The sequence below is a fragment of the Mustela nivalis genome (assembly GCF_964662115.1).
Source record: "Mustela nivalis genome assembly, chromosome: 10".
In the NCBI taxonomy this organism is placed as follows: domain Eukaryota; kingdom Metazoa; phylum Chordata; class Mammalia; order Carnivora; family Mustelidae; genus Mustela; species Mustela nivalis.
The window spans coordinates 98,144,917-98,170,632 of NC_139029.1; the positions used below are offsets into that span (position 1 = coordinate 98,144,917).

Consider the following 25,716-nt stretch of genomic DNA (forward strand, 5'->3'; position numbering starts at 1 on the left):
AAGCAGTCTCTCCGCTGAGCTGTCTTCTTCTCCAGGCTATAAACCTTTAAAGGACTCTGTGTCATTCACATTTATATAACCAAAATCCAGGGCGGTGTCTTGTTCATACTTAGTATACTCTCTATTTCTGCTGCAGGTATTTGTTTTTTGTTTCCAATTTTTAATTGGAATTTTATTACAAAATTGATATATGGTTTACAATAAATCAAAATTACTTTGGCTCTCCTAAGCCCCTGAAAATAAGAAATAGTAATGATTTGGTATGCTCTATACTCATACCTGCACACATGCACAAATAAGGAAGAGGGTCTGCATTTGTTTGGTTTTTATTTAGATTGATATATATATATTTTTTTAACTCGGCCACATAACTTTTTTTCATAGCAACCTATCATTACTGTCACTTCCAGATAATATCTAGAGATTTAACTTATTTTCAGAGCAAGATTGTTAGTCTATAATTTGGATATTTATAAAATATAAAACAATTTCCTTATTAATAAGTGTCATTTATGTTTTTATTTATACAGAAGTATTTTACTTTTATGTAGTCAAATCCATCATTTTTGGCCAAAATTTAAAAGACAAAAAGCACATTTTGTCAAGGATGTGAAGCAAAGTGAATTCTCATATACTGCTGGTTGAAATATAAGCGGGCACTTCTACTTTGGAAAGCTGGACATACATATTAAAATCAAGCATACTCTCTCTCTCTCTCTTGTTCTGTCTCTCTTTCAAATAAAAAAATAAAATCTTTAAAAAAAGAGAGAGAGAGAAATATTAAAGGGGATCTTGTAAGTGGAGAGAGCACCCAAAAGTAACAGAGGCCAGAAAGGAACAGAAGCAATATACAGAAAGAATGACTTTATAGGTAATACAATGGCACGAAATTCATTTCTTCCAATAGTTGCTCTGAATGTAAATGGAATAAATGCTCCAATCAGAAGACAGAGTTTCAGATTAGATAAAAAAGGAAGACCTATCTGGTGTCTGTAAGAAATTCATTTTAGACCTAAAGGACACCTCCAGATTGAAAATGAGGAAATGGAGAACCACTTATCATGCTATGGAACATCAAAAGAAAGCTGGGGTAGCAATCCTTATAACAGACAAATTAGATTTTAAACCAAAGACTGTAGTAAGGGATGAAGAGGGACACTATATCATAGTTAAAAGGGCCTATTCAACAAGAAGATCTAATAATTATAAATATTTATGCTCCTAACTTGGGAGAATCCAGTTACATAAGCCAGTTAATAACAAAGTTAAAGAAGCACATTGATAATAATACAATAATAGTAGGAGACTTTAACACCCCACTCACAGCAATGGACAGATCTTCTAAGCAGAAGATCAAAGAAGAAACAAGGGCTTTGAATAACACACTGGACCAGATGGACTTCGTAGATACATTCAGAACATTCCATCCTAAAACAACAGAATACACATTGTTCTGGGGTGTCCATGGAGTATTCTCCAGAATAGATCACACTATGAAATATCATATGAAATCATATGATATTTGTCTTTCTCTGACTGACTTATTTTTGAAGTCCACACACCCCTGTTACTTCCTGCTTTTCACTCATTGGCCTTCCTGAATGTTAGGGTGCATGTCTTTCATCAATTCTGGAAACGACTCAGCCATAATCTATCCAAATGCTACCTTTTCTAAAGTTCTATTTCATTTCTAATAGAGATTTCAAACTCACCTTCCTATTTTTGATACTTTTTTTGTTTCCTATTTATCTTTGGACACTTCTTTCTCTTTAAACAAATTAAAGATTAAGCAGATTCAAATACTTATGTTATCTCCTCTATTTGATAATTCCAATATCTTCTTCGACTTCACAGATATTTCTTCACAGTATGCTTCTCCTTCAGAATCTTGCTTCTGGCTTACTTACTCATTCTCATTTGTGAGCGCATATCCACCCACAACCTTTTTAGAATACATTTTTAAGGTAATATATTTTGGCCTCAAATCTGTGTGAGGACAACTTGTCATTAGTTCTCAGGGGAGATTCCCCCCACCTCTTCTCAACCTTTAACTGAGGAACAAAGAATCAAGCTAGAATTCATACTCTTCCTCTATAGGGAAAGGTTTTGTGTTGTTTTTTTTTTTTAGTTCACCCAACGAAGGTGTCATTTTTTTAAAATATCTGCTCTATTCAGAGGTCTCTGATTTGATCTCCCAGGTTAATGCTTTAGTCCCTGTAACTCATTGAAACTCCTGTTCTAAGCTGCCAGGGATGGACATAAAGCCCTCAGAAACTTCTGTCCTGAATACTCCTGTTCCTCATTAGATTAGTGCTTTTTCATACCTTTTATTTTGTTGCCAGCCCTGCTATGCATTGCAATGATGATTTTTACATTTTATCTATCATTTTTGAAATGTTTTATGCCAGGAGTGTTTCTCTGAACATCTGGTCCACCATATTGCTGGATTAAGAAGACTTAAACTAGGGACTGGATTCATGTGGAAAAATATAGAAGGGAGGGAGACCAGCTAAGAGGCTGATGTAATAGTTCAGGATAAAATGAGAAGACCTGAATTAAAGGAAAATTCAAAGAAGGTGAGAGAGGAAGCTCAGTAAAGAGAATTCTCTAAAGAGCTTGGCAGGACGTGGTACATGGAAGTTGGGTATAAGAAGAGAGTCAAGGGAACTCCAAGGTTTCTAGCTCAAGATCTTAATTTATCAGAGGTGCCTTATAAAAAGCATATAAAGTATTCTCCAAAATGAACCTGAATGGGATCTAATTTGTTTCAAAATCCTGTTAATTTTTCTTAAATGCGTTTATAGGCATGGAAAGAAGAACAAGATCGATTAGCAGAAGAAGAGCGCTTAAAGGAAGAAAAAAAAGCAGAAAAGAAGAGTAAGGAAGCTGGTAAAAAGAAAGGCAAGGAAAAGGTAGAGAAAGAAGACAGTAAAACTTCAAAGAAAAAATTTCTTTTCAAGGAGAAATCTAAAGAAGAACAAATGAAGATTCCAGAAGTAGCAGAGGAACCCCTCCAGCAACCAGAACCTGAGATCATTTATCCGGTAAAATCAGCATTCCAAGAAGCCTCTTTGGGTCCTTTCAAATTGTTCTGGGAGAAACACAGCTTCTGTGGAATCACAAGGTTCCCAGTCTTCACTGACACCACAGAAGGCCTTGAAGTTTCTTCTAGCATAGATGACCCCAGACCCATACTCAACCCTCAGATACCTAGGACTTTCACTGTAGCCAGTCACCAAGATGGGAATACCGTCAGGCCAGTTTTTCTTGAGTACTCTGAAACTAGGTTACTAAGGGCAAGAAAAATGGGGATTTGACACAAAAGCATTCATTTAGGTTAATGTAAATAAAGCAGCTGTGAACGATCAAAGTGCATACAAAAGCTAGCTGTATTGTCTCAGGTGACAGGCCTTGCTGAGTATGCACCCATGTATTTTGCTTGTAGGCTTTGGTAAAATCATCCCTTTGCCAGTCTGTCCCCCAGGCAGTCTTATAAGGAAAACCTAATGGGCAAGAGATGGACAAAAATGTAACAACTCTTGTTCTTTCTAGCAGCTACTCTAAGCCAGTTCTTAGGCATTAGCATGCATCACAATCATTTGGAGTTCTATTAGCAACACTTAGCAAAAAATGTCATTACCATATTCCTTCCTAAAGTATAAAGTGTCAAGAAAAATGCATAAAGTGTCACTATTCCTCAATATATCAGTTTACTTTAAACAGAAAATTAATAGCCAATGAAAGAGAAATTGATTTCTTCTCCCACTGCTTTTCAGTAGTATAATTATTTGATCTGTACTACCTGGAAGGATGCTCCGGTGAACAGATTTTAAAATCATGGACCTCCTTTTATTCTGCCTGTCCTTGTAATATCACAGGAGGTGCTAAAGATAATATGGACACTGTCCTGTGAATCTATAAAGTGACAGACATTCATTTAGCAGAATTAAGCTTACAGCATCTTTAACTGGCTCACACTGATGAGTTGATTTTTGTAGTTGCCATTTCACACTCAAAGCCTGATGTTTTCCCTTCTAGTTTCATGGATATAATATGGGAGACATACCCGTCCAAATCTCAGGAACAAATTCTTATCTGTATCCTTCAGATGGAGGGCAGATTGAAGTAGAGAAGACAACATTTGAAAAAGGTACCTTTTGAACACAGCCGGTTAATAGTTTGGAAGATACTAACGCATTTCAAATCATCTTGGGGTCTTGTACCCTTGGATGTGATAGGTGAGAGTGGTAATGTACCCAATTTTCTTTATTATACACCACATTCAGCACTTCCAGCCTTCACATTCTTCTGTTACAACTGACTGCAAGGCACAAGCCAGCTGAGAGGTTAGCTGGGACATACTGTTACAAACTTTCTGGTTGTTAAAATCTTGAAATGTTTCTGTATGATTCAAAAATACTATAATAGTAACCACAATAAACATAATTAATTAATAATATTAATTACTGCACGTAGCGTTATCTCAGAAACCAAGCACACACTGTGATTTGAGAGCAAATTTCTAATCTGGGCTCTGGAGCACCAAGCTTGGGGTTCTGCTGCCAAGGTCCAGGTATTTTTGCTACAGAGAAGTTTCTTCTGGATTCAGAAGTCTTTGAATGGGAGATGAGGAGATGAGCCTTGTGGATACAGTGAGGACCTAGTCTAGAAAACCCCTAAAGGAAATGTGTAATTCTTCCCAAGAAGCAGATATGAGCTCTAGGGAACCTGTCAGGGACATCTTTTTTTTTTTTTTCTTAAAGATTTTATTTATTTATTTGACAGAGAGAGATCACAAGTAGGCACAGAGGCAGGCAGAGAGAGAGAGAGAGGAGGAAGCAGGCTCCCTGCCGAGCAGAGAGCCCGATGCGGGACTCGATCCCAGGACCCTGAGATCATGACCCAAGCCGAAGGCAGCGGCTTAACCCACTGAGCCACCCAGGTACCCTATCAGGGATATCTTGCAGGGTCTATCTTTTCACTGGGCTTTAAAGATCTCTTAGGTAGGGATGCCTGGGTGGCTTAGTGGATTAAAGCCTCTGCCTTCAGCTCAGGTCATGATCTCAGGGTCCTGGGATAGAGCCCTGCATTGGGCTCTCTTCTCAGCAGGGAGCCTGCTTCCCCTTCTCTCTCTCTTCCCGTTTCTCTGCCTACTTGTGATCTCTGTCTGTCAAGTAAATTTAAAAAAAAAAAAAGATCTCTCAGGTGGATTTGAGAACCTGGGCTTTATTTGGTAGCTTATTGTCTCTCAGAACTGTGAGGAGGTCAGTGTGGAAGAAATTTGAGCAGGGCCCTATTTAATGTCCACAAGGTTATGCCCCCCAGCAAGGGGTAACACAGGCTCCTCCTACCCCCACCCTCTGTCTGGACCAGCTTACCCCTCCTCATTTCCTATCCTCCCCTCCCTACCTTTCTCTCTCTTAACCCCTCTCTCTTCCCTTCCTTCTTTCTTGTCATCTAATATCTACCAATGTAAGAAGGAAGTCATTGCAAAAGTTACATGCTGTTCCCTATGTGAAGTCATGGCTCAAGTGGAAGAATCATTAGATGATAATCACCCCATCAAACAAAAGATCACATCAATAATTTTTTAAAATAAAAAGGCCTGAAAGTCATTCAAATTATTTAAACAATGGTTGGCGATACAACTTATATCAAATGTCAGACCATTTTATTATATAAGGTTTGTTTATTTAAACCATGATAGGGATTGTTATTAATATAGGTACACATATTTATATGATCATATGTTTTCATAGTTGATATTTGATATTTTAAATATTTTGAATATCATCCTGGGGTATAGTGTACAATTAATAATAATGAAAAATGGAGCTCAAAATCACATAACTAAGAAAACTACTGGACTCAAGTTTTGTGAGGCTGTGTTCTATTTTCCATAACTGTTCCTCACGCTTATGGAAATTTGTATATGCTCATGTTTATTAGTTTCATACGAGTCACAGCAAATACTAATCCTATCAATTAGGCAGAAGATAGCTCAATCAAAGTTGAAAAGAACAAGCTGGATTAAAAAACAAAGAAGAAGAAGAAGAAGAAGAGAAGAGAAAAGCTGAAAAAAAAGGCAAAAAATGAGAACACCAGAAGAGGGAAACTGCCATTTGGAAAACTCTGATTTGCTGCTACTAATGATAACAATACTCTAATTACCATTGATGTAATTCTTTATAAGCTGTAAAATACAACTAGCTCATGTGATTAATCACCAAGTTGAGTATAGGTATACAATAGTCTCAACCAATGTATTTTCTCTTTTGTAATTTGATTAGAAAGTCTGCAAACATCTCCCTGAACCACTTGCCATTTATTTCTGGCTCCCGGGTCACATCTACAGGGGCTGGGCTAGAGTGACATCATGGTATTCCTCTTACTAAAAAAGTGTGTATTAGGAGGAGAGAGAGAAAAAAAAAAGAGGAAAGAAAGGGGAAAAAAGAATTTAAAAAAAAAAAAAACAAAAAGAAAAATAGAAAATGATCTTGATGGAAAAAACCAATTTTTTTTAAAGATATACTGTGGAAGCGGGTAGAATCCCATAACTAACTGCTGAGGAGGGACCTGCTTTGCAGAGGAGGGGAAAGCCCAGGGAGTGGGGCAGGGGGCTGCTCATTCACTCTGGGGTCTCACCATGGACACGTCTCAACTGCGCAAGCTGCTCCCCTTGTTTCCCTGTCCGACTTCACTCCCTTGGGGGCTGCTCAAGGGTCGATGGGCATGGGTGGTGGGGGGGTGTTTTTACCCAGGGCCCTGGAAGCACACCAAACTGTTCTGCGTGTTACCTTCCCTCCTCTTCTCCCTAACTTTCCACAGTCCCTTCCACCTGCTCTTGTCTTGCCAATTTGCCACCCACCCCACCCCTCTTGTCAGGCTCTCTGCCCTTCCAGATTGCCTGGTGATCTCTCTTGTTTCCTTTTGTTTCTTTTTGTTTTGAGGGTCTTTCTTTGCAGGTTTCTGTAGCCAGAAGATCTCCCTCCTGCTCCCAGAGGCTCCAGTGTAAAATCCCCTACCCCCTGGGGAAATGCACTACCTTGTTTTGGGGTGGGTTTTTCTTTGTTTTCCGGTTTTTTGTTTTGTTTTGTTTTCCTTTGCCTTTTTTTCCCTTTTATTTTATTTTTCCCTTTTATTTTATTCCCTTTATTTACCCTTTTATTTTATTGAACAGGGAGGTGGGAGGTGGATTTTATTTATTTATTTATTATTTTACTCATTTCCAGGGGGGTGGGAGTTTTGTTGTTTTTTTTTTTTTTTAATATGTGTCATGAATAAAGTTGTCTTTGAAAATTTTTTAAAAATCACATCACATTATTCCTGAGGCACCTTTCTATAAAATAGTGATGTCCATAGATGTTTCCATGCCCTTAGTTACATTCTATGCTGCATTATTTAGGTGTCTTGTCAAGGACCTTAATGGGGCATCAGTAGCAGTCTTCTATCCCTTATTTTCCCCAGGGCCAACTTTTATCAAGGTGACAGTGAAAAAGGACAAGCATACTTTTATAATTCATTTAAAAGACCCTAAGGAAATTGTGAAAAAGGGAAAAAAAGAAGAGGATTATTCTTCAGAAGATGTGAAAGAAAACAGAGAGGAAGAGCAAAATCTTGAAACAGGTAAGCAGTAGCATCTTTGTGTCTAACCCTCACATCTCTTCCACTTAGCAACTAGGCTCATTTTTCCAGATGGTAAGGAAAGTGTTTTGCGATTCTGCTTATATACATTTTCCCTGAGGTAATGTGTACCGGCATTATATACATAGCACATCGACAGTGGACTGCTAACTTGGTTTTGCCCCCTCTGGATGAACAGCTATTGATTCCAGTTGTCATACAAAGTCTATGTAGCTGGCTACCTTTATGTAGCAACATTGCATTTGCAGTGTCCATTCTGGCCTGAATTTTGTTTTACACAACTTGTATCAAGTGCAGTCTCTAGGACTCAGGTCTGCATTAGTTGATTTCTGCTGAAGTTTTAGCTTTTCTCCAATATTCACTACAAATGCTGGGCTTTCCTTCTGTGCTCTATCACTTAGTTCTCTCCATGGTATCAAATGTCTTAGGTTGCAAGGACAAGAGAAAAATCCTACATTTGGTCTTGATAGTCTCTACCTGCAAATAGATGAGAGCTCCAGGTGTTTGTCCATTGAAGAAACAACATGAAACTTCCTGATAACACTATTTAACATCTCTAGGCAACACCACCCAGAGAAGCAATGTTATCTGCCCAGTGTGACATAGGTTATACCTGCAAAAGGAGAAGAGTTAATTAATAGGATGTTTTCAACTCAAACTCGTAATAAGACAAATAACCAAATCTTACTAATAAATTCATGGTCCCAGTATTTTCCAAACTCAAGAACATGATGTTTGAAAGTTTGAATGTACTCCAGACCTTCAAACAGAAATTTTTAAATTACTTTTCTTTGTTTTGCTTGATAAAAGAGTATGTGGTTTATTTTAAAAATTAGGAAATATAAGAATATTTAAAGAAAACGAGAGTTGCACCTAATTCTACCACCCCAGCAGTGGCCACTATTGCAGTGTATTTCTTACTTTATCATCATGAACATTTTCCCATTCATTAAATACTCTTTGAAAACAAAGTTTTCTAATAATTTCATAATAATTCATTCGTACATACATATATATCAATAACTGAATTAATTATGTCCACATTTTTATCTATGTGATTTCCACTTTGCACTGTTTTGCTTCCATTTCTTTTTAATAAAATGGAAATGTCCTTGATTTGAATTTGCCTTTTAGGAAAATCAGATGCAGAGAATAAAGTTATCAGCAAGTTTGGATCTTTTTCTGCCACCTTAGAAAATGGGATCTGCCTCTCAATAAGTTACTATGGACCAAGTGGAATGGCCCCAGGTAAAATAAACACAATAGCAAGGATAAGTGTCCCATGACCAAGAGCATCTGCCCATCCTCAATCTGCTTACGTGTTGATAAACTTGTTTTGATTTAACGCCCCTCTTTTCTTAGAAAGGTGGGAATATATGTTTGAGTGCGTACATACGTGTGTGTTTACATGTATGCACATATATAGTTGCTCATACATAGAAAATAACAGTGCTTTGACATTTGAAACAATTTATCATATATACAATTTTACATAGAATCACATATACATATAAAATTATATGTATTTCAGTTATCTTTGTTAACTAGCCTGGGAAAATAAGTCTGTTCATGCCCCCCAAAAAAGCATGATTTCTCCAAGTATCCTCTTGGTTTTCCACATAATGATATTTTTATGAGTCCTGTGATTGTGGAAATGCTCAGTGTGCTTCAGGACTTAACAGTCTTAAAGGAACCATTCATTGGACATCTTAAAGGATTACTTTACCCCACATTTAATGAACAAATTCTCCAACTGGAAGCTATTTCCTTACAAACCACAAAATAATATGTCATTTAACCAAGAACCAATTGAGAAATTTTGTGGGCTCCCAGGCATTTTACAGGGATATAGGCACACATTTTAAAAAAAAAAAAAAAAGCTTTACGAAATTGGAAGATAATCCCTATGCTATATAGACTTCAAACTACATATAGATCATAGTGATCCAACTGTCTGCCTAACTATGTAACTCCTTTTCTGCAGAAACATCATTCCATAGGTTCGTTATAATCTTTTTCTTACCTTGTGCAAATATTGTAGTACTCTAGTGAGTTAGAGAGCCCATTAAATTTGTTAGTATTTTTTATTTATTTGGGATTTTGTCTTTTAATCTTATATTTGGTTTGTTTCTAAGCCAGCATTTGAAGTCATTCTCTGCCTAACAAATTATGTAACAAATTATTAACTCCATTATCATGCACATTCACTAAAAAATCCTATCCCTTCTGAACATAGCTTATCACGATTTCAGATTAAGATATTTATACTCTGCTCTCTATCAACTATATTGCTGCTGTTTCCCAGTGATTTCCTTATTCTTGATCTCATCCTTAACTTATTATGCAATTATTCCATTTAAAACAAATGTTCCTAATTTCACATTTATAAGTACTGCATTTGAAAATGTTTATAATATGAAAGAAATAGAAAGGTTTCCAGTGTTTGTGGTTGGAAGAATGACTGTTGTTAAAATGTCTATACTATCTAAAGCAATCTACATACTTAATGCAATCCTTATCAAAATACCAAAAGCATTTTTCACACAGCTAGCACAAACAATCCTAAAATTTGTATGGAACCACAAAAGACCCCAAATAACCAAAGCAATCTTGAAAAGGAAAGCAAAGCTGAGGGCGTCACAATTCTGGACTTCAAGTTATATTACAAAGCTGTAATCATCAAGACAGTATTGTGCTGGCACAAAAATAGACACATATATCAGTAGAACAGAATAGAAAATCCAGAAATAGATTCACAATTATTTTTAGACAAAGCAGGAAAGACTATCCAATGGGAAAAAGTCTCTTCAATAAATGGTGCTGGGAAAACTGGACAGCAACATGCAAAAGAAGGAAATTCAACCTCCTTCTTATACCTTACACAAAAATAAATTCAAAATGAGTGAAATACCTAAATGTGAGACAGAATACTATCAAAATCCTAGAGAAGAACATAGGAAGAAACATCTTCCACATCAGCCATAGCAACTTCTTACTAAACATGTCTCCAGAAGCAATGGAAACAAAAATAAAAATGAACTATTGGGACTTCAAGATAAAAAGCTTTTGCACCACAAAGGAAACAATCAACAAAACTAAAAGGCAACCAACAGAATGGGAGAGGATATTTGCAAATTATGTATCAGATAAAGGGCTAGTATCCAAAATCCATAAAGAACTTATCAAACTGAACACCCAAAAAACAAATAATCCAGTTAAGAAATGGGCAGAAGACACGAATAAACATTTTTCGAAAGAAAACATTCAGATAGCTAACAAATACACTCAAACATCACTCAGCATAACTCATAATCAGAGAAAAGTCAAAACTACAAAGAGCTGGCACCTCACACCTGTTAGAATGGCTGAAATTAACAACAGAGGAAACAACAGATGTTGGCGAGGATGCAGAGATAGGGGAACCCTCTTACTGTGTTGGTGGGAATTCAAACTGGTGTAGCCACTCTGGAAAACAATATGGAAGTTCCCCAAAAAGTTAAAAATAGATGTGATTAATCTTTTTAATGTACTGTTGGATCCTATTGGCTAGTGTCTTGGTGAGAATTTTGGCATACATGTTCATCAGGGATATTGGTCGGTAATTCTCCTTTTTGGGTGGGGTCTCTGTCTGGTTTGGGGATCAACGTAATGCTGGCCTCAGAGAAAAAGTCTGAAAGTGTTCCATTTCCAGTTTTTGAAAGTGCTTCAGAAGAATAGGAATTAATTCTTCTTTTAAATGTTTGGTAGAATTCCCCATGGAAGCTGTCCAGCCTGGCATTCTTGTTTGCTGGGAGATTTTTGATTACTGCTATTGGGGTCTGTTATCAAAGGAACAAGACTGAGACAACGTGAAAGTTATCAAAGCCTTATTCTATGCCAAGCATTAGACCGGCCAGGGAACGAGACTGAGACAAAGTAAAAGTTGTGTGAAACTTTATTCTATGCCAAGCATTAGAAATCAGACTGACCAGCCAGGGCCGCCTCAGAAGAGAGCAACCCCCTCCTGATCTCACAGGCTGATTTTGTAGGGCATAACCGCAGACCCAAGGTATGTGGCTTTTATTGTTAAGGCGTTTACTCCTGGAATCAATACCCGGAACCATACTAGGAACTACTGGGGTGTTTATTCCTGGAATGAAGTCCATGGATGTAAACAACAATATGGCTACCCAGGCAATATGGAGTTGCTCCAGCTAAACAGGCCCTAATAGTTAAACAGGTTTTAACATTAAATTGGCCCTAACAACTGCTTCAATTTCCTTGCTGGTTGTGGGTCTGTTTAGATTTTCTGTTTCTTCCTGTTTCAGTTTTGGTAGTTTCTATGTCCCTAGGAGTGCATCCATTTCTTTCAGACTGCCTAATTTGTTAGCATATAATGGCTCATACTATGTTGTCATAATTATTTGTATTTCTGTGGTGTTGGTTGTGATCTCTACTCTTTCATAAAATCATATGATTTTATTAATTTTGGTCCTTTCTCTTTTCTTTTTGGTAAGTCTGACCAGGGTTTTATCTATCTTATCCATTCTTTCAAAGAACTATCTCCTAGTTTCATTGATCCTTTCTTCTGTTCCTTTGATTTATATTGCATTGATCTCTGCTCTGATCTTTATTATTTCTTTTCTCCTACTTTTTTGCTGTTCTTTCTCCAGCTCCTTTAGATGTTTGGTTAGGTTATGTTGTGTATTTGAAATCTTTTTTTTTTTTTAAGATTTTATTTATTTATTTGACACAGAGATAGAGATCACAAGTAGACAGAGAGGCAGGTGGGGGAGGGGAAGACTCCCTGCTGAGCAGAGTACTTGATGTGGGGCTTGATCCCAGGACCCTGAGATCATGACCTGAGCTGAAGGCAGAGGCTTAACCCACTGAGCCACCCAGGTGCCTCTTGAGATCTTTTTTGTTTCTTGAGGAAGACTTGTAGTGCTATGTACTTCCCTTTTAGGACTGCCTTTGCTGCATATCAAAGATTTTAATCAGTTGTGTTTTCATTTTTATTTGTTTTCATGAATCTTTTAAATTCTTCTTTAATTTCCTTGTTGACCCATTCATTCTTTAGTAGGATGCTCTTTAACCTCCAAGTATTTGAGTAACTTTTGTGTTAGATGTCTTTCTCCTAGGTTCCCATGGAGCACTGATAAATTTCTTTATCACAGATTTAACACAGGACATTGTACCTGAGGGTTTTTTCATTTGATCCACCCATTGCAAGTTCCTTGTAGTCTTCATCATTGGTTATCCAATTCATAGTCCATGTGGTAGGTACTCCATAAATTTTTACTGAATGAGTAGATGGATGGGGATGAGAGGGAGGAGTTTCCAGCTCCCTATAACTGGATGCCATTCACTTATTTATATACTGTACTTCCTATAGGTGAGGAATCTTGCTGGCATTGAGCCACAATGATGAATAAAACCATGGCACAATATTCAAAAAACTCATTGTCTAAGGGCACCTGGATGGCTCAGTCATTTGAGCACCTGACCCTTGATTTCACCTCAGGTCACGATCTCAGGGTTGTGAAATCAAGCTCCACATTGGGCTACACACTCAGTGGGGAGTCTGCTTGAGATTCTTTCTCTCCCTCTTCCTCTGCCTCTTCTCCCCTCTTTTTTCCTCTCTCTCTCTCTCTCTCAAATAAATAAATAAATTTTTTTAAAAAAACTCATTGTCTGATGGGAAAAGAATAAATAAATAACTGCTGGATTGCTAGAAATTATATATAAACATAGTACTGGGAACAGCTAGAAAATACTTCAGAGAGAAAGTATAGTATCTGAGGTGGGATTTTAGAGATGAATGATAACTATCCAGACAAAGCAACAAGGAAAGGGAATTCTTGACATTAAGAACCATTGTGTATAAACATACAACTGTGTAAAAACATAGCATCTTCACAGAAAGGGGAAAAGTTGAGTGTGGTTGGAGCGGTGGAATGTCAGTACTCAATGGCCCATAAGATCAATGAGTATCAAAGGTGTTTAAATAAAGGATGAGAAGTGATACAATTGGATTTTATATTAGAAATATAATTTTATGATAGTTTCAAAAGTACACTGAAATGATAGTATAGGAGGTTTCATACCAGTTTGGGAACTTTTTGCAGAAAATCAAGTAAAAGATTAATGAGAATATGAGGTAAGTTAGGAACAGGTAGGAGAGGCATCATTCAAGAGAAATTTCTGATGGCTTGTTGACTGGTTGGATGTATGAGGTCAGTCAAAAAGAGAAAATGCAAATACCTCACTGTCTAACTTGAGAAATGAGATGCTTGATTGCTCATTAAATGAGATTAAGTATATAGGAGGCTTTCCTTTCCTAGCAGAAGAGAGACTTACTGAGTTTGAAATGTCTCCAGTACCACAACCAGGGAGAGATATAGAAAGGTTGTTGGACATATTAATCTGATGCTGAGAAGAAAGGTCATGCCTTGTGATAGAAATTTTGGAGTCATCAGCATACAGATGAGAGTTAGAGCCCCAGTAGTGAGTGAGATACTCAGATCTACTATACATAATAAAGCTCAGCTTTGGCTATATCACAGTCATGTGTGACTTTTCATAAATATAATGCCTGTTGCCTCATCCTTAGAGAGTGTGATTCAGTGGGTCAAGATGGGGGCCTGAGCTTTTTATAAAAAATTCAATGAGCAATCATTATGAGCAGCCAGAGTTGAGAACATCCATTGTAAGCATAAAGGGAAAAACCCCTGGAATCTAATGACATTTAAGGATTCACAAAAGAGGAAGAACTAGTAAAGGAGACAGAAAAAAAATGTTCAGAGAGGGAAGAGGAAATACAGGGAGAGTATTATCCTGGAACCCAGAGGAGAATAGAATTCCTTTAACACACCAGTGATGCTCAGAAGATTGTGACAAAATTCCTTCAGAGATCAACTTGCTTTTGAAAATTCTGGCAATACTTTTAGACCCAGAATAAAATTAATCTTTTACAACTTCTAAAACTTCTTTTTATCAACTCAACTAGAAAACTCTCTTTTCTGAATTTCTTTTTTTGTATCCCTTATTATTTTCCTATTTAATATGTCCTTGTATTAAAGCTATTTGAGTATAATTATTATTAGAATATTTTGGTTTCATAGGGTCTTTTATATATACTTTGTCATTATTGCCCACTGCTCCAAAGATGTTGCATATAAATACATTTCAAAAAATATTTCTCAAACAGATGGTTGTTGCACTATCTTTAGGAGTTCATAATCTAGATGGGAAGGCAAAAACATGTGAAATAATGATTCAATCAAATATATCAAAATATTAAGTACCTCAGATTTATTAACTATAATTCTCATTTTTAAATTAACTGTATTACCCCTGAAATCTATCTGACTGAAAAATCATTTTCAGCAAGGTAAAAATTGTTGCCAGCTGGTAAAAATGCAAAACATATTTGCCATGCAAACATTTATATATTGATTTAACAAACATAAAATATGAATTCCAATTTACTAGTTTCTCCTTTTTTCCTGTTATAGAGAATAAGGATCCTAATTTGGAAACAATGTTGAGTATCCCATCAGCACTTACTACAACAGTAGTTCCTCTTATAGTGACTGTTCCTCAAAGCAAAGTGAAAGGAAAAACAAAAGGCAAAGAAAAACCTAAAGAATTTCTTAAAGAAGAGGAACACCCAAAAGAAGAAGAGAAAAAGGTGCATAGACTTGCCATTGATTCCTAAACCCTACTTCTACCTCAGTTTTAACTTTTTTAAAATCACAAGTTACACCAACAGTATCATTTTAGTACATGTATATTGTTGTGCAGATGTATTAACATTCCTTGAAGTTTCAATTTTGAATGAAAAGAAGAGATGTGTACACAGGAGTTGGATCCCTGCACCAGGAGACATATTGTCATGTACAAACTGACTCAGGTCTTCCATTCAAAACTCAGAATGAAGAGCTCACCCTTTTTTCCACTCTGGTTCTTTGCTTTTGGTTGGTTATGTTCCTACCATTCTCTAAATACTTTATTTAGTTTTGTTAGATAAGCAACAATTGAAAGAAGAATATTTCTAATTAAATAGGAAGTACTTCCATTAGACTTGGCCTTAGATATTGATGGCCTCCAGGGCTTCTGGCTAAAGAGCAGTTCACCCTCTACTTCCAATACCACCAAATGCAGACACACACAGAGGCTTTGATTCCAAATATGTTCCTAATACCAGAATACAGATAAAAAGAAAACTGACAAGAAGGAAATCACTAATGAAATCTTGAAAATTTGCTAGGTGAGCTGTACAGTTTGTACAGTGTACAAATTCTCGACTTATTAGAAGAAAAAAATATTAAAAAGTGACCAGAACTATTGATTTCAGAACTTGGTCCTTTAAAAGTTCTGGTGTTTGTACGTTACTTAACCTCGGCACCATATTTATTTAGCTATACTAGATGACTTTTCTCAATCCAGGGTACTTGACCCTCATTAAGTAAAAATTTTACAGTGTTGAGCAGAATAGCCCTAGATGATTCATTAATTTACTGAAAGCAATCTGATAACAAACCAATCAGTTATCCCATAATTTTAGTAAGTGGCAATAATAGAAGGGTGGGAGATAATTACTGTTTTTTTGTGTAATCATAAATTTGTCATGGCAGGTTCAGGTTCATGTCTTTGAACATTATTGTTCATTTTACAGAACTTCATAATTTTTTCCTCCTAATTTTGTTTTCTGTTTAATTCTTTTAAAGATTTTATTTATTTATTAATTTGAGATAGAGCAAGAGTGAGAGAAAAATAGAGAGAGAGCACAAGCAGGGGGAGTAAGAGGCAGAGGGAGAAGCAGGTGCTCCACTGAGCAGGAAGCCCAAAATGGGGCTCAGTCCCAGGACTCCAGAATCATGACCTGAGCTGCATGCAGACGCTTTACTGACTGAGCCACTCAGGTGCCCCTTACTTTGTGTTTTTAATTGACTTTTGGCTAACTATTCCAAATTTATTATTTGTTAGTAACAAAGGCAGAACAACCTAAGTGATCCACAGCACAAGACTAGTTAAACTACAGGTGCAGCAACAGGGTATCAGTTGGAATGATTTTAGAGGCTAACAAAAGAGAGCCAACTGGAAAACTGAAATGATTATCATGAGGGGTTGGTTGGAAGTAACTAAATAACTTTCATTCTGGGGTCCAAGTAACCAACAAGGAACTCAGCATAGTTAGCATAAAATGAACTAGGATTTTTTTTTTTTTTAAGATTTTATTTATTTATTTGACAGAGAGAAATCACAAGTAGATGGAGAGGCAGGCAGAGAGAGAGAGGGAAGCAGGCTCTCCGCTGAGCAGAGAGCCCGATGCGGGACTCGATCCCAGGACTCTGAGATCATGACCTGAGCCGAAGGCAGCGGCTTAACCCACTGAGCCACCCAGGCGCCCTGAACTAGGATTTTTGAAGTAGACACACCCAAACTTCATTAGTTTATAAATAATTTTTTTATGTCTTTTTAAATTGTTTCTACTTACTACAAAAGTAATGCTTATTAGAGAAAAATAATGACACATTTCCTAATAGCATAACATCTTTAACACTCAAACTTTAAAAGATATACCAAGTCAATAGAGGGCACATAGGTCAGCCCTTAACCCCACATTTACATACAGAGACATCTTTCAAGGCCTACTTTAAGCCCCAACTCCTCCATGATCCTTTCCTAATTATTCTAATTAATTTTGATGTCTTCGTTTGTGGGAGTAGAGATGTGCTAACAGTTGGGTACTGTAATTTAATTGTTTCACATGTCTGTGTGTCATTCTATGAACAGAATATAAATTACACAAAAATACAGACTCATGCATATTTACAGGCTCAATTGCAGGGTCCACCAGTCCTGGGCAAGTCATATCTTAAGCACTCAGCAAATGCTTGCTTAGTCCAAATAAATCAGTAGCTCATTTAGAAAATGACAAACAATTATTGTTAAATTATTTACAGGAAGAAGTAGAACCAGAACATGTTTTACAAGAGACTCCTTATGTTCCTACCTTCCAAAACCTAAATGTGTCTTGCCCCAATGGACTCCTGGTGACCTTTATTGGGCAAGAGTCTACAGGTGAGTGTTAGCCAGCATGGGGGGGGGGGCAAATGTCATACAGAAAACAGTTGAATCACCATTGAAAACGTGTGTATTTTCATACCAGTTAAACATGTTGATAATGAACAATAGGCTAATAATAATAATGACTATCATTTTTTGAGCCCCCAGCCCTAAGTACTTAACATATATAAAAATACACAAATATGGTAAACTAAGTTCTAATAATTCCATTTTACAAAATAAATCAAGGCTTCAGGAGGTTCATTAACTTTCCCAGGTCACTCAGTTCCTAAGTGGCAGAAATTAAAGGTCATTCTTGGTCAGTGATGGCAAGGCTGGTGGACTCTTAACAACTTTGATGAGGTGGGACCCTGTCTTTCTGGCTCTACAGAGGGCCACAGGTATAGTGATTTGCTGTCTGACCAAATCAAAAGACAGTGAGTATAAAGTAAGTGGAGGCAAGTACAGGTTAAGTGGTTGAAGGATATCAGTCTTGTTCCCAGATATTAGAATGTAATTTTATAAAGTCTGTTATTTTTGTACATGGCCTCTAACTCGTTAAGATGACTAAGTAAGTACAGGTAGGACCTCTTTAATTAACATGATGGGGCATCCACATTAGTGACTGAATATGAATATCACTGATATGGAGGCCCCACTCTTGCAGTAGAATTAGCAGATGCAACCAAGTAAGCACTGGCCTGGGACTTGAGTTATATATATGTCCCTTTTGGTTGCTTACTATCTCTGGACCATGTTTCTTCATCTGATAAAAGTTTTGTTGTACCAGTGGATCCTGACTTTAATTCACAACCAAATGTCCTCTTTATTATAGTTCCCTTATGTACACCATATTTGAAAAAAGAGTATCTATCAAAGAAAAAGAGTATGCCTATTGAAAACTAATTCAATGCCATGTTTGCTTGCCACCTAAATGAAAAGAAGCTAAGTGCCGCAGGTGGTCTGGTTTGTCTTAATTTTGTTTTTCTTCATCTGAAATTCTGGAAAGTGAAATTATCTCTCTTAAAGGGTTGTTGAGGCGGGCTGAATAAAATACATATACAAAGCAATTAACATATGTAAACATCTCAGTAAATGCTTATAATGTTATTGTTACTAATACTTCTGTGACTTAGAGGGTATCATGAAGGGCTCCCATTCCAAAATATTTTTCTTTTTTTTTTTTTAAAGATTTTATTTATTTATTTGACACAGGGAGAGAGAGAGAGAGATCCCAAGCAGGCAGAGAGAGAGAGAGAGAGGCAGAAGCAGGCTCCCTGCTGAGCAGAGAGCCCGATGCGGGGCTCGATCCCAGGACCCTGAGATCGTGACCTGGGCTGAAGGCAGAGGCTTAACCCACTGAGCCACCCAGGCGCCCCCCAAAATATTTTTCTAACAGCCCAATCTAGTCCCTGAAATGCCATCATTACATGTTGATAAACCACTTTGTAAATTGAGGAGAGGAAAGTATTCAGTTAGCAAAAACTGAATAGTTACTGTATGCCAGAAATTCTCAATGATAGTATTTTCTTTTGAAGGAAACTATGAGGTGTTTTTCTCCTTGATTGCTAACTAAGAATAGAACCTTGAGAGAAGTCTGGATTTGGTTAGAGATGAGGGGATTATGTTAACTTTGAAAGGTGATGAATGATTTAGGAAGGACAAGCCTGAGTAACTTCCCCTGGGGCTCCTGACAACCAGGGAACCCCAGAACAGCATTGTGCATGCAGGGGCAAGAGCTTACTCAAAGATGAGAGAAAAGTACCCACGGGAAGAAAAGAGAACATCTACGACAGGAAAACTCTGCTTCCTTCCTAATTTTGCCAGGGATATCCTGGAATTCCTCAGAAGAATGGACTATACATGGAGACGGTACCTATTAAGAACTTGTAGATGACCTTATTCACTACACTTGACTATAACAAGGCAGCAAAACACCAGTGCTCTGGGCCATCTGTCAGGTTATGAAAACTGTCCTATTATTCACATTTAGACAGAAGAATAAAAAAAAATTAAGGAAAAAGATAAAACACCAGCTGCACAGCATTGCTCAGTTCACAGAAAGGCTTTCTTTCTTTTCTTTTTTTAAGATCAGAATGTTGTGGATGAGGAACCCACTTGGGACATCATGGTCCGGCAGAGCTACCCCCAGAAGGTGAAGCACTATGAATTCCACAAAACGGTGATGCCACCTGTGGATCAGGAGGCCTCAAGAGTTATCACCAAGCAAGGCACTGTTGTCAAATACATGTTGGATGGATCTACACAGGTAACGGAATGTTAGATAAATAACACTCCTTCTTGCTGCAAAGAACAATACAAACAAGCTGGGGGAAAAGAACAGTGTTATCGTAGGCAAGAGGGACAACTCATTTGAAAATGGAGTCACACTTAAAATGGCAAATGGAGACTAGTATTGTTTTCTGTGCAATACAGGATACAAACAAACTTATTCTGTATATGATCCAGGACTAAATACAGTGTTTACCTCCTCCCCCTCTCAAGGCACCTGAGAATAATTTAAAAAATACTTTTAAATAATAAATTTATAACGGTACTGGGAAACAACAAAATGGGCCATCAGTGGATCAGAAGATTAGGAGAATTTCTAGAAAATGCAAGTCAGATGAGATCAGACCAATGGAGAAATAAAAGCAAAGTTTAAAGCAAGTACAAGAGAAAACCTGCAGCAAAACTAAAAATCAGTTCTAACACAGACATTTCACAGATGGAGCTCTGCACCCAGACAATGAAGTTAGTGTCCCCAATTAACTCACTACCACCTGGAGGGTGAGAACCAGAAGTCATAATATCCAAAAGCCATATGGCCTGCTCTATACCTCCCCAGTAATCACAGGGAAATTGTTTCTGTAATCAGAGGATATACCACCAAGAAGTGAAAAGTGACTCTCAAGGGGACTGATGACCATGCACGCAAGAATCATCAACCTTAGAGAAAAACCAACTGCATGAAAGTAAATTACAGAATAATCAAAAATTAAAGAAATAGCATCTAAAAATAAGGATAAATAGTTAAGCAAAAAACTTGAAGGTGAGTAAAAGTAACATAGGCAGAGACTTGAAAGGTTAACAGTCTACAAAATAACAATTAAAAAGTTACTGTGGATAAAATAAAGAGTTCTTAGATATTTAACACAATATATTCGACACAATTGTGTGTCAAATCACCGTGCTGCAGTGATTGATATATATATACATATATATATGAAACTAATACAATATTGTATATCAATATACTTCAATTATAAATTTTAAAGGAGAAAAAAAAAAGAAAAACAACTGTGAAAAATTAAGGCAGGGAAGTGGATTATGGGGAAGAGAAGAGTTATGAGACGTGGAAAAGGGATCTGAAAAATACAATCTCCAGAAGAAGAAAATAGTGGGAGTGAAGAGGGAAAATAATGAAAGAAATAATCTAGGGAATTTTCCCAGAGTTAAAAAAAAGAAAGAAAGAAAAAGAAAACAACAACAACAAAAACCCTTCAGATTAAACAGGGCAGTCAAGGGCCAAGCAGAATTGATACTAATTAACTTTAAAAGATCATCAGGTCATAGTGCAATTTGGGGACTGCACAGGTAGACAATCCCAAAAGCTTCCTTAAAGAAACCAGTTACCTCCTATAGAATGAGAACTGAATGGACATTAGATTTCTCATTAGCAGCCCTGGTGGAGGTTTTTGTCATGTTCGTATGTTCATTGGTAGGCTATAGATATTGATCCGGGTAGATGTATTAATGATAACTATAGACGAGACACATACTAGTGATAGACGTTGATAGAGACTAAACATTTAAACATGTGATAAAATTTTAAATGTAGTTATTATATAAGCTGAAATAGGGCGGATAATTTTCTAGTTGCACAGAATGGAGAAAATAAAAATAAAACAAATAAATACAAAAAAATAAAACTTAAGTCAGTCCAATAAAGACAAGATATAAAAAGAAAAGAAACAACATAGAAGGTACACGGAAAACCATGAATGATATTATCATGCTGGTTATTAAGCTATAGTCTCTTAGCTCCACAGTTACCATCCTAAAATATGCTTTGTGCTTAGTCTGGAGGTCTGCAAACAGCACTTTTCCTTCGGATTGACTTTAACCTATGCCAATGTTAACACAGTGTTAAATGTTAACCAGCCTCTTCCTTGCTGCTGAGAATGTAGGAACTTCTGCTTTTCCTTCCAGGTTCTCTTTGCAGATGGCGTTGTGAGCAGTAGTCCTGATTCAGGTCCTGTTTCTCCTCCTGTTGAAATGCCACCAAGTCCTCATAGTGGAGACTTGATGGACACAGTTTCTCGGCAAAAGTCAGAAACAGCACCGTCTGAGATTGTCATTCCAAAGAAAGGTAATAATTGAAGGATCTCAACTGATGATGGGCTTAATAAATCTTACACTTCTCATCTTTTCCATGTATATATTCAAGTATACTCACATGTATACATGTGTGTACATCTTAATTGAATCACAGCATTACACACTGTTTCATGAACAGCTTTTTTCTCTTAGTAATAAATAATGAACATCTTCCTGTGTTGTTATATACTCTTACATAGCATTAGCTCTAACGCCTGGGCTACTGTTGTAGGGTTAGTTGAGCAGATCAATGATATCAAGGTGCTAACTAGGATTCTCTGGTTCTCTGGACCTTTTCCTCTGAGCCGTGAGCTGGGAAAAGGCCACACCAGCTCTAGGTGTAAGGTTCTCTTGTGGTAACTCTCAAAGCGAAACACAAAGAGAAAGAATCTAAGAACTTTCAAGTGTCTCTTTTTGTCAGGGAGGAAGACATTTCCAGATTCCACCCCCTGTCCCCACCAGCAGACCTCCCCTTATATCCCATTGACTAGACCTGGCCAAGCACCTAGGGTAGGAAAACGCACATCTGACATTTCTGAATTTTTTTCTCAGGAAAGGAGCAGTACTATTTGGGGAAAAGAAAATTGGATAACAATTGAGTAAGCAATCAACCATGCCTGCCATAATCTAATATATGAAATTGTTCTCCTCAGAGATATTTTCAATTGACACCCCCACCTCCAATGCAGTATGAAAATATTTGTTTCCTCATACCCTTGCCAGTGCTGGATTTCCTTATTAATTTGATTTCATAGATAATTAACAATCTTTTTATTACATTAATTTACATTTCTTTATTACTGGTGGGGTTAAACATCATTTTTTTCTTTTTGTGAATTTTCTATTCACAGATTTTCTCAGTTTACTATTGAGATGTTTATTATTTTCATATTTATTTGTAGGAGATGTGTGTTTGTGTACCAGGCACAATTCTGAATACTTTAAAATATTAAATCAGTTAATTCTCATAGCAACTCTGGTTTCTATGTATATATTTTAATAATTCCACTTTACCAATGAAGAAATTGAGACACAGAGAGGTTAAGTCACTTTCTCGAGGTCTCTCAGCTAGTAAGTGGTACAGCTGTGACTGGAGTCTGGGCATCTGCATCACAAACTTTTCTCAATTTCTCATGGGACTTAAATGATCTGAGACCAAGATTTAATCTTCTTTGCTAATTTCACACATCTTCCCACAGTAACCAGTAACCTTGTATAAAGGCAAACTGAATTTCCTTTTAGGTGACTCAAAATGTAAAGAAATAGACTTCCCTTTAGTAGAAGCTGAGGGCTCCTGGTTGAAGTGAATGAAGGCATCCTCATTGCTTCCAAACTTCCCAGCTCAAAGGTTCCCCTCCTTTTCTGATGGGAGAGGACTTGATGTAAGGGTAGCCACTTCTCTTAGAGCCCAGTGGGGTTCCAAAGGGCTTCTGCCTCCAGCATAGTGTGCTCCAGGTTTCTTTAAAGCCCATCCATCTAAGATGATGTATTCACTTAAACACACACACACACACATGCACACACACACACACACACACACACAGGAACTAAAAGACTTTTTTTTTAAGAACGATTTTAGGTTTACAAAAAAAAATGAGCAGAATGTACAGAATTCCCCTATACTTCCTCCCTACCTGGCTTAAAGTTTTCTCTATTTTAAACACGTGTTATAATTGATAAAACCAATATCAATACATTGTTATTAACTGAAGTCCATAGTTTGCATTAGGGTTCATTCTTCACATTGCATAGTTCTGAGAGTTTTGACAAATGCATAATGTAGTGAATCTACCACTACAATAACATACAGAATAATTTCACCCCCCGTGAGAAGAAAAACAAACCTGTGCTCTTTTGATTCCTTTCTCCCTTCATCTTCTCCCCAAAACCAGTACCAAGGAGCTGACAGTCTCTTTTCCCCTCTACCCAGAACCTTGGAACCACCAATCTACTTTCTGTTACCATAGATTTAGATATTCTGGACATTTCCATTTAAGCGAAGCATACAACACAAGGCCTTTTGTGACTGGCATCTTTTAGTTAGCATAATATTTCCAAGGGTCAGCTATGTTGTAACTTGTATCAGCACTTCATTTTTATGGTTGAGCAATATTCTGCTGTGTGGATACACCACAGTTTGTTTATCCACTCATCCATTGATGGACATACAAGTTGTTTCACTTTTGCAAAACTGTAAATAAAGTTGATATGAACATTTCTTAACAAGTTTTTGGTGTGGACATATATTTTCATTTCTCTGGAGTGGATACCCAGGAATTGCTAGAATTGCTAGAATTGGAATTGCTAGAATAGTAACTGTGTTTCTCACTTTGAGCACCTGACAAACTTTTCCAAAGCAGCTGCATTGTTTTCCATTCTCACCAGCATCGTTGAAGGGTGGTTCCTATTTCTTCACTTTCTCGCCAACACTGTTATTTTCTGTCTGGAGCCATTCCTCTTTTTTTCTTTTTAAAATTTTATTTATTTTTGATTATTATTTCGAGGGTATTGGGTTTCTGCTTAAGCATTAGGATTTTATTTTATTATTAATTTTTTATTGTGTTCTATTAGTCACCACACATCATTAGTGTTTTTTTTTTTTTTAAGATTTTATCTATTTATTTGACATAGAGAGATCACAAGTAGGCAGAGAAGCAGGCAGAGACAGGGGGAAAGAGGCTCCCTGCTGAGCAGAGAGCCCAATGCGGGGCTCAATCCCAGGACTCGCAGATCATGACCTGAGCCAAAGGCAGAAGTTTAACCCACTGAGCCACCCAGGTGCCTCTACATCATTAGTTTTTGATGTAGTGTTCCATGATTCATTGTTTGTATATAACACCCAGTGCTCCATGCTATACGTTGTTCTTACTGAGATTCAGCTGATTGTTGTAATTCTTTTGGTTTATTTCCAGATTTCTAAAAGAGTTGATTTCGATAATTTTTTTTCCAGTGTTGTCACTGTTTTTTTTTTGAAGAATGGCTTTTTGAAGATCATTTCTTGCTGTACCAGAAGTGCTTCTCCCATCTCACAAGAAATACCATTTAGTATTTTCATAATTTTTTTAGCTCTAAATATTTTCTAATTTCCAGATGACTACAATTTTTTAAAAATTTTATTTAGATGACTTCCTTTTTGACCCACAAGCTATTTAAACATGCTTCTAAATTTCTAAAACTATAAAGTAGTTTTAGGATTTTTTTTTAATTTTTTTATTTTTTATAAACATATATTTTTATCCCCAGGGGTATAAGTCTGTGAATCACCAGGTTTACACACTTCACAGCACTCACCAAAGCACATACCCTCCCCAATGTCCATAACCCCACCCCCCTTCTCCCAAGCCCCTCCCCCCAGCAACCCTCAGTTTGTTTTGTGAGATTAAGAGTCACTTATGGTTTGTCTCCCTCCCAATCCCATCTCGTTTCATTTATTCTTCTCCTACCCACTTAAGCCCCCATGTTGCATCACCACTTGCTCATATCAGGGAGATCATATGATAGTAGTTTTAGGATTTTTAAATAATTGATTTTTAACTAATCTTGAAAATTGTTGAAACGTGATGTATAGCCTCAAATATGGGCAATTGTTTTAAAAAGTCTGTGTATGATTGAAAAGGGCATGTATCCTGTAGTTATTGA

At 36.9% G+C, this 25,716-nt stretch overlaps 1 protein-coding gene across 1 annotated transcript in view; it reads left to right on the forward strand.

Annotated features, from left to right (window-relative positions):
* SPAG17 (sperm associated antigen 17) overlaps window positions 1-25,716 on the forward strand; it is a 221,863-nt gene that overhangs the window by 124,501 nt on the left and 71,646 nt on the right. Inside the window, exons 21-28 of the mRNA XM_082688009.1 lie at window positions 2,805-3,044; window positions 4,039-4,150; window positions 7,468-7,626; window positions 8,779-8,892; window positions 15,141-15,316; window positions 17,595-17,712; window positions 19,788-19,966; window positions 21,910-22,069. Coding sequence (XP_082544135.1) covers window positions 2,805-3,044; window positions 4,039-4,150; window positions 7,468-7,626; window positions 8,779-8,892; window positions 15,141-15,316; window positions 17,595-17,712; window positions 19,788-19,966; window positions 21,910-22,069 — 1,258 coding nt within the window. The remainder of the gene's footprint in view (window positions 1-2,804; window positions 3,045-4,038; window positions 4,151-7,467; window positions 7,627-8,778; window positions 8,893-15,140; window positions 15,317-17,594; window positions 17,713-19,787; window positions 19,967-21,909; window positions 22,070-25,716) is intronic.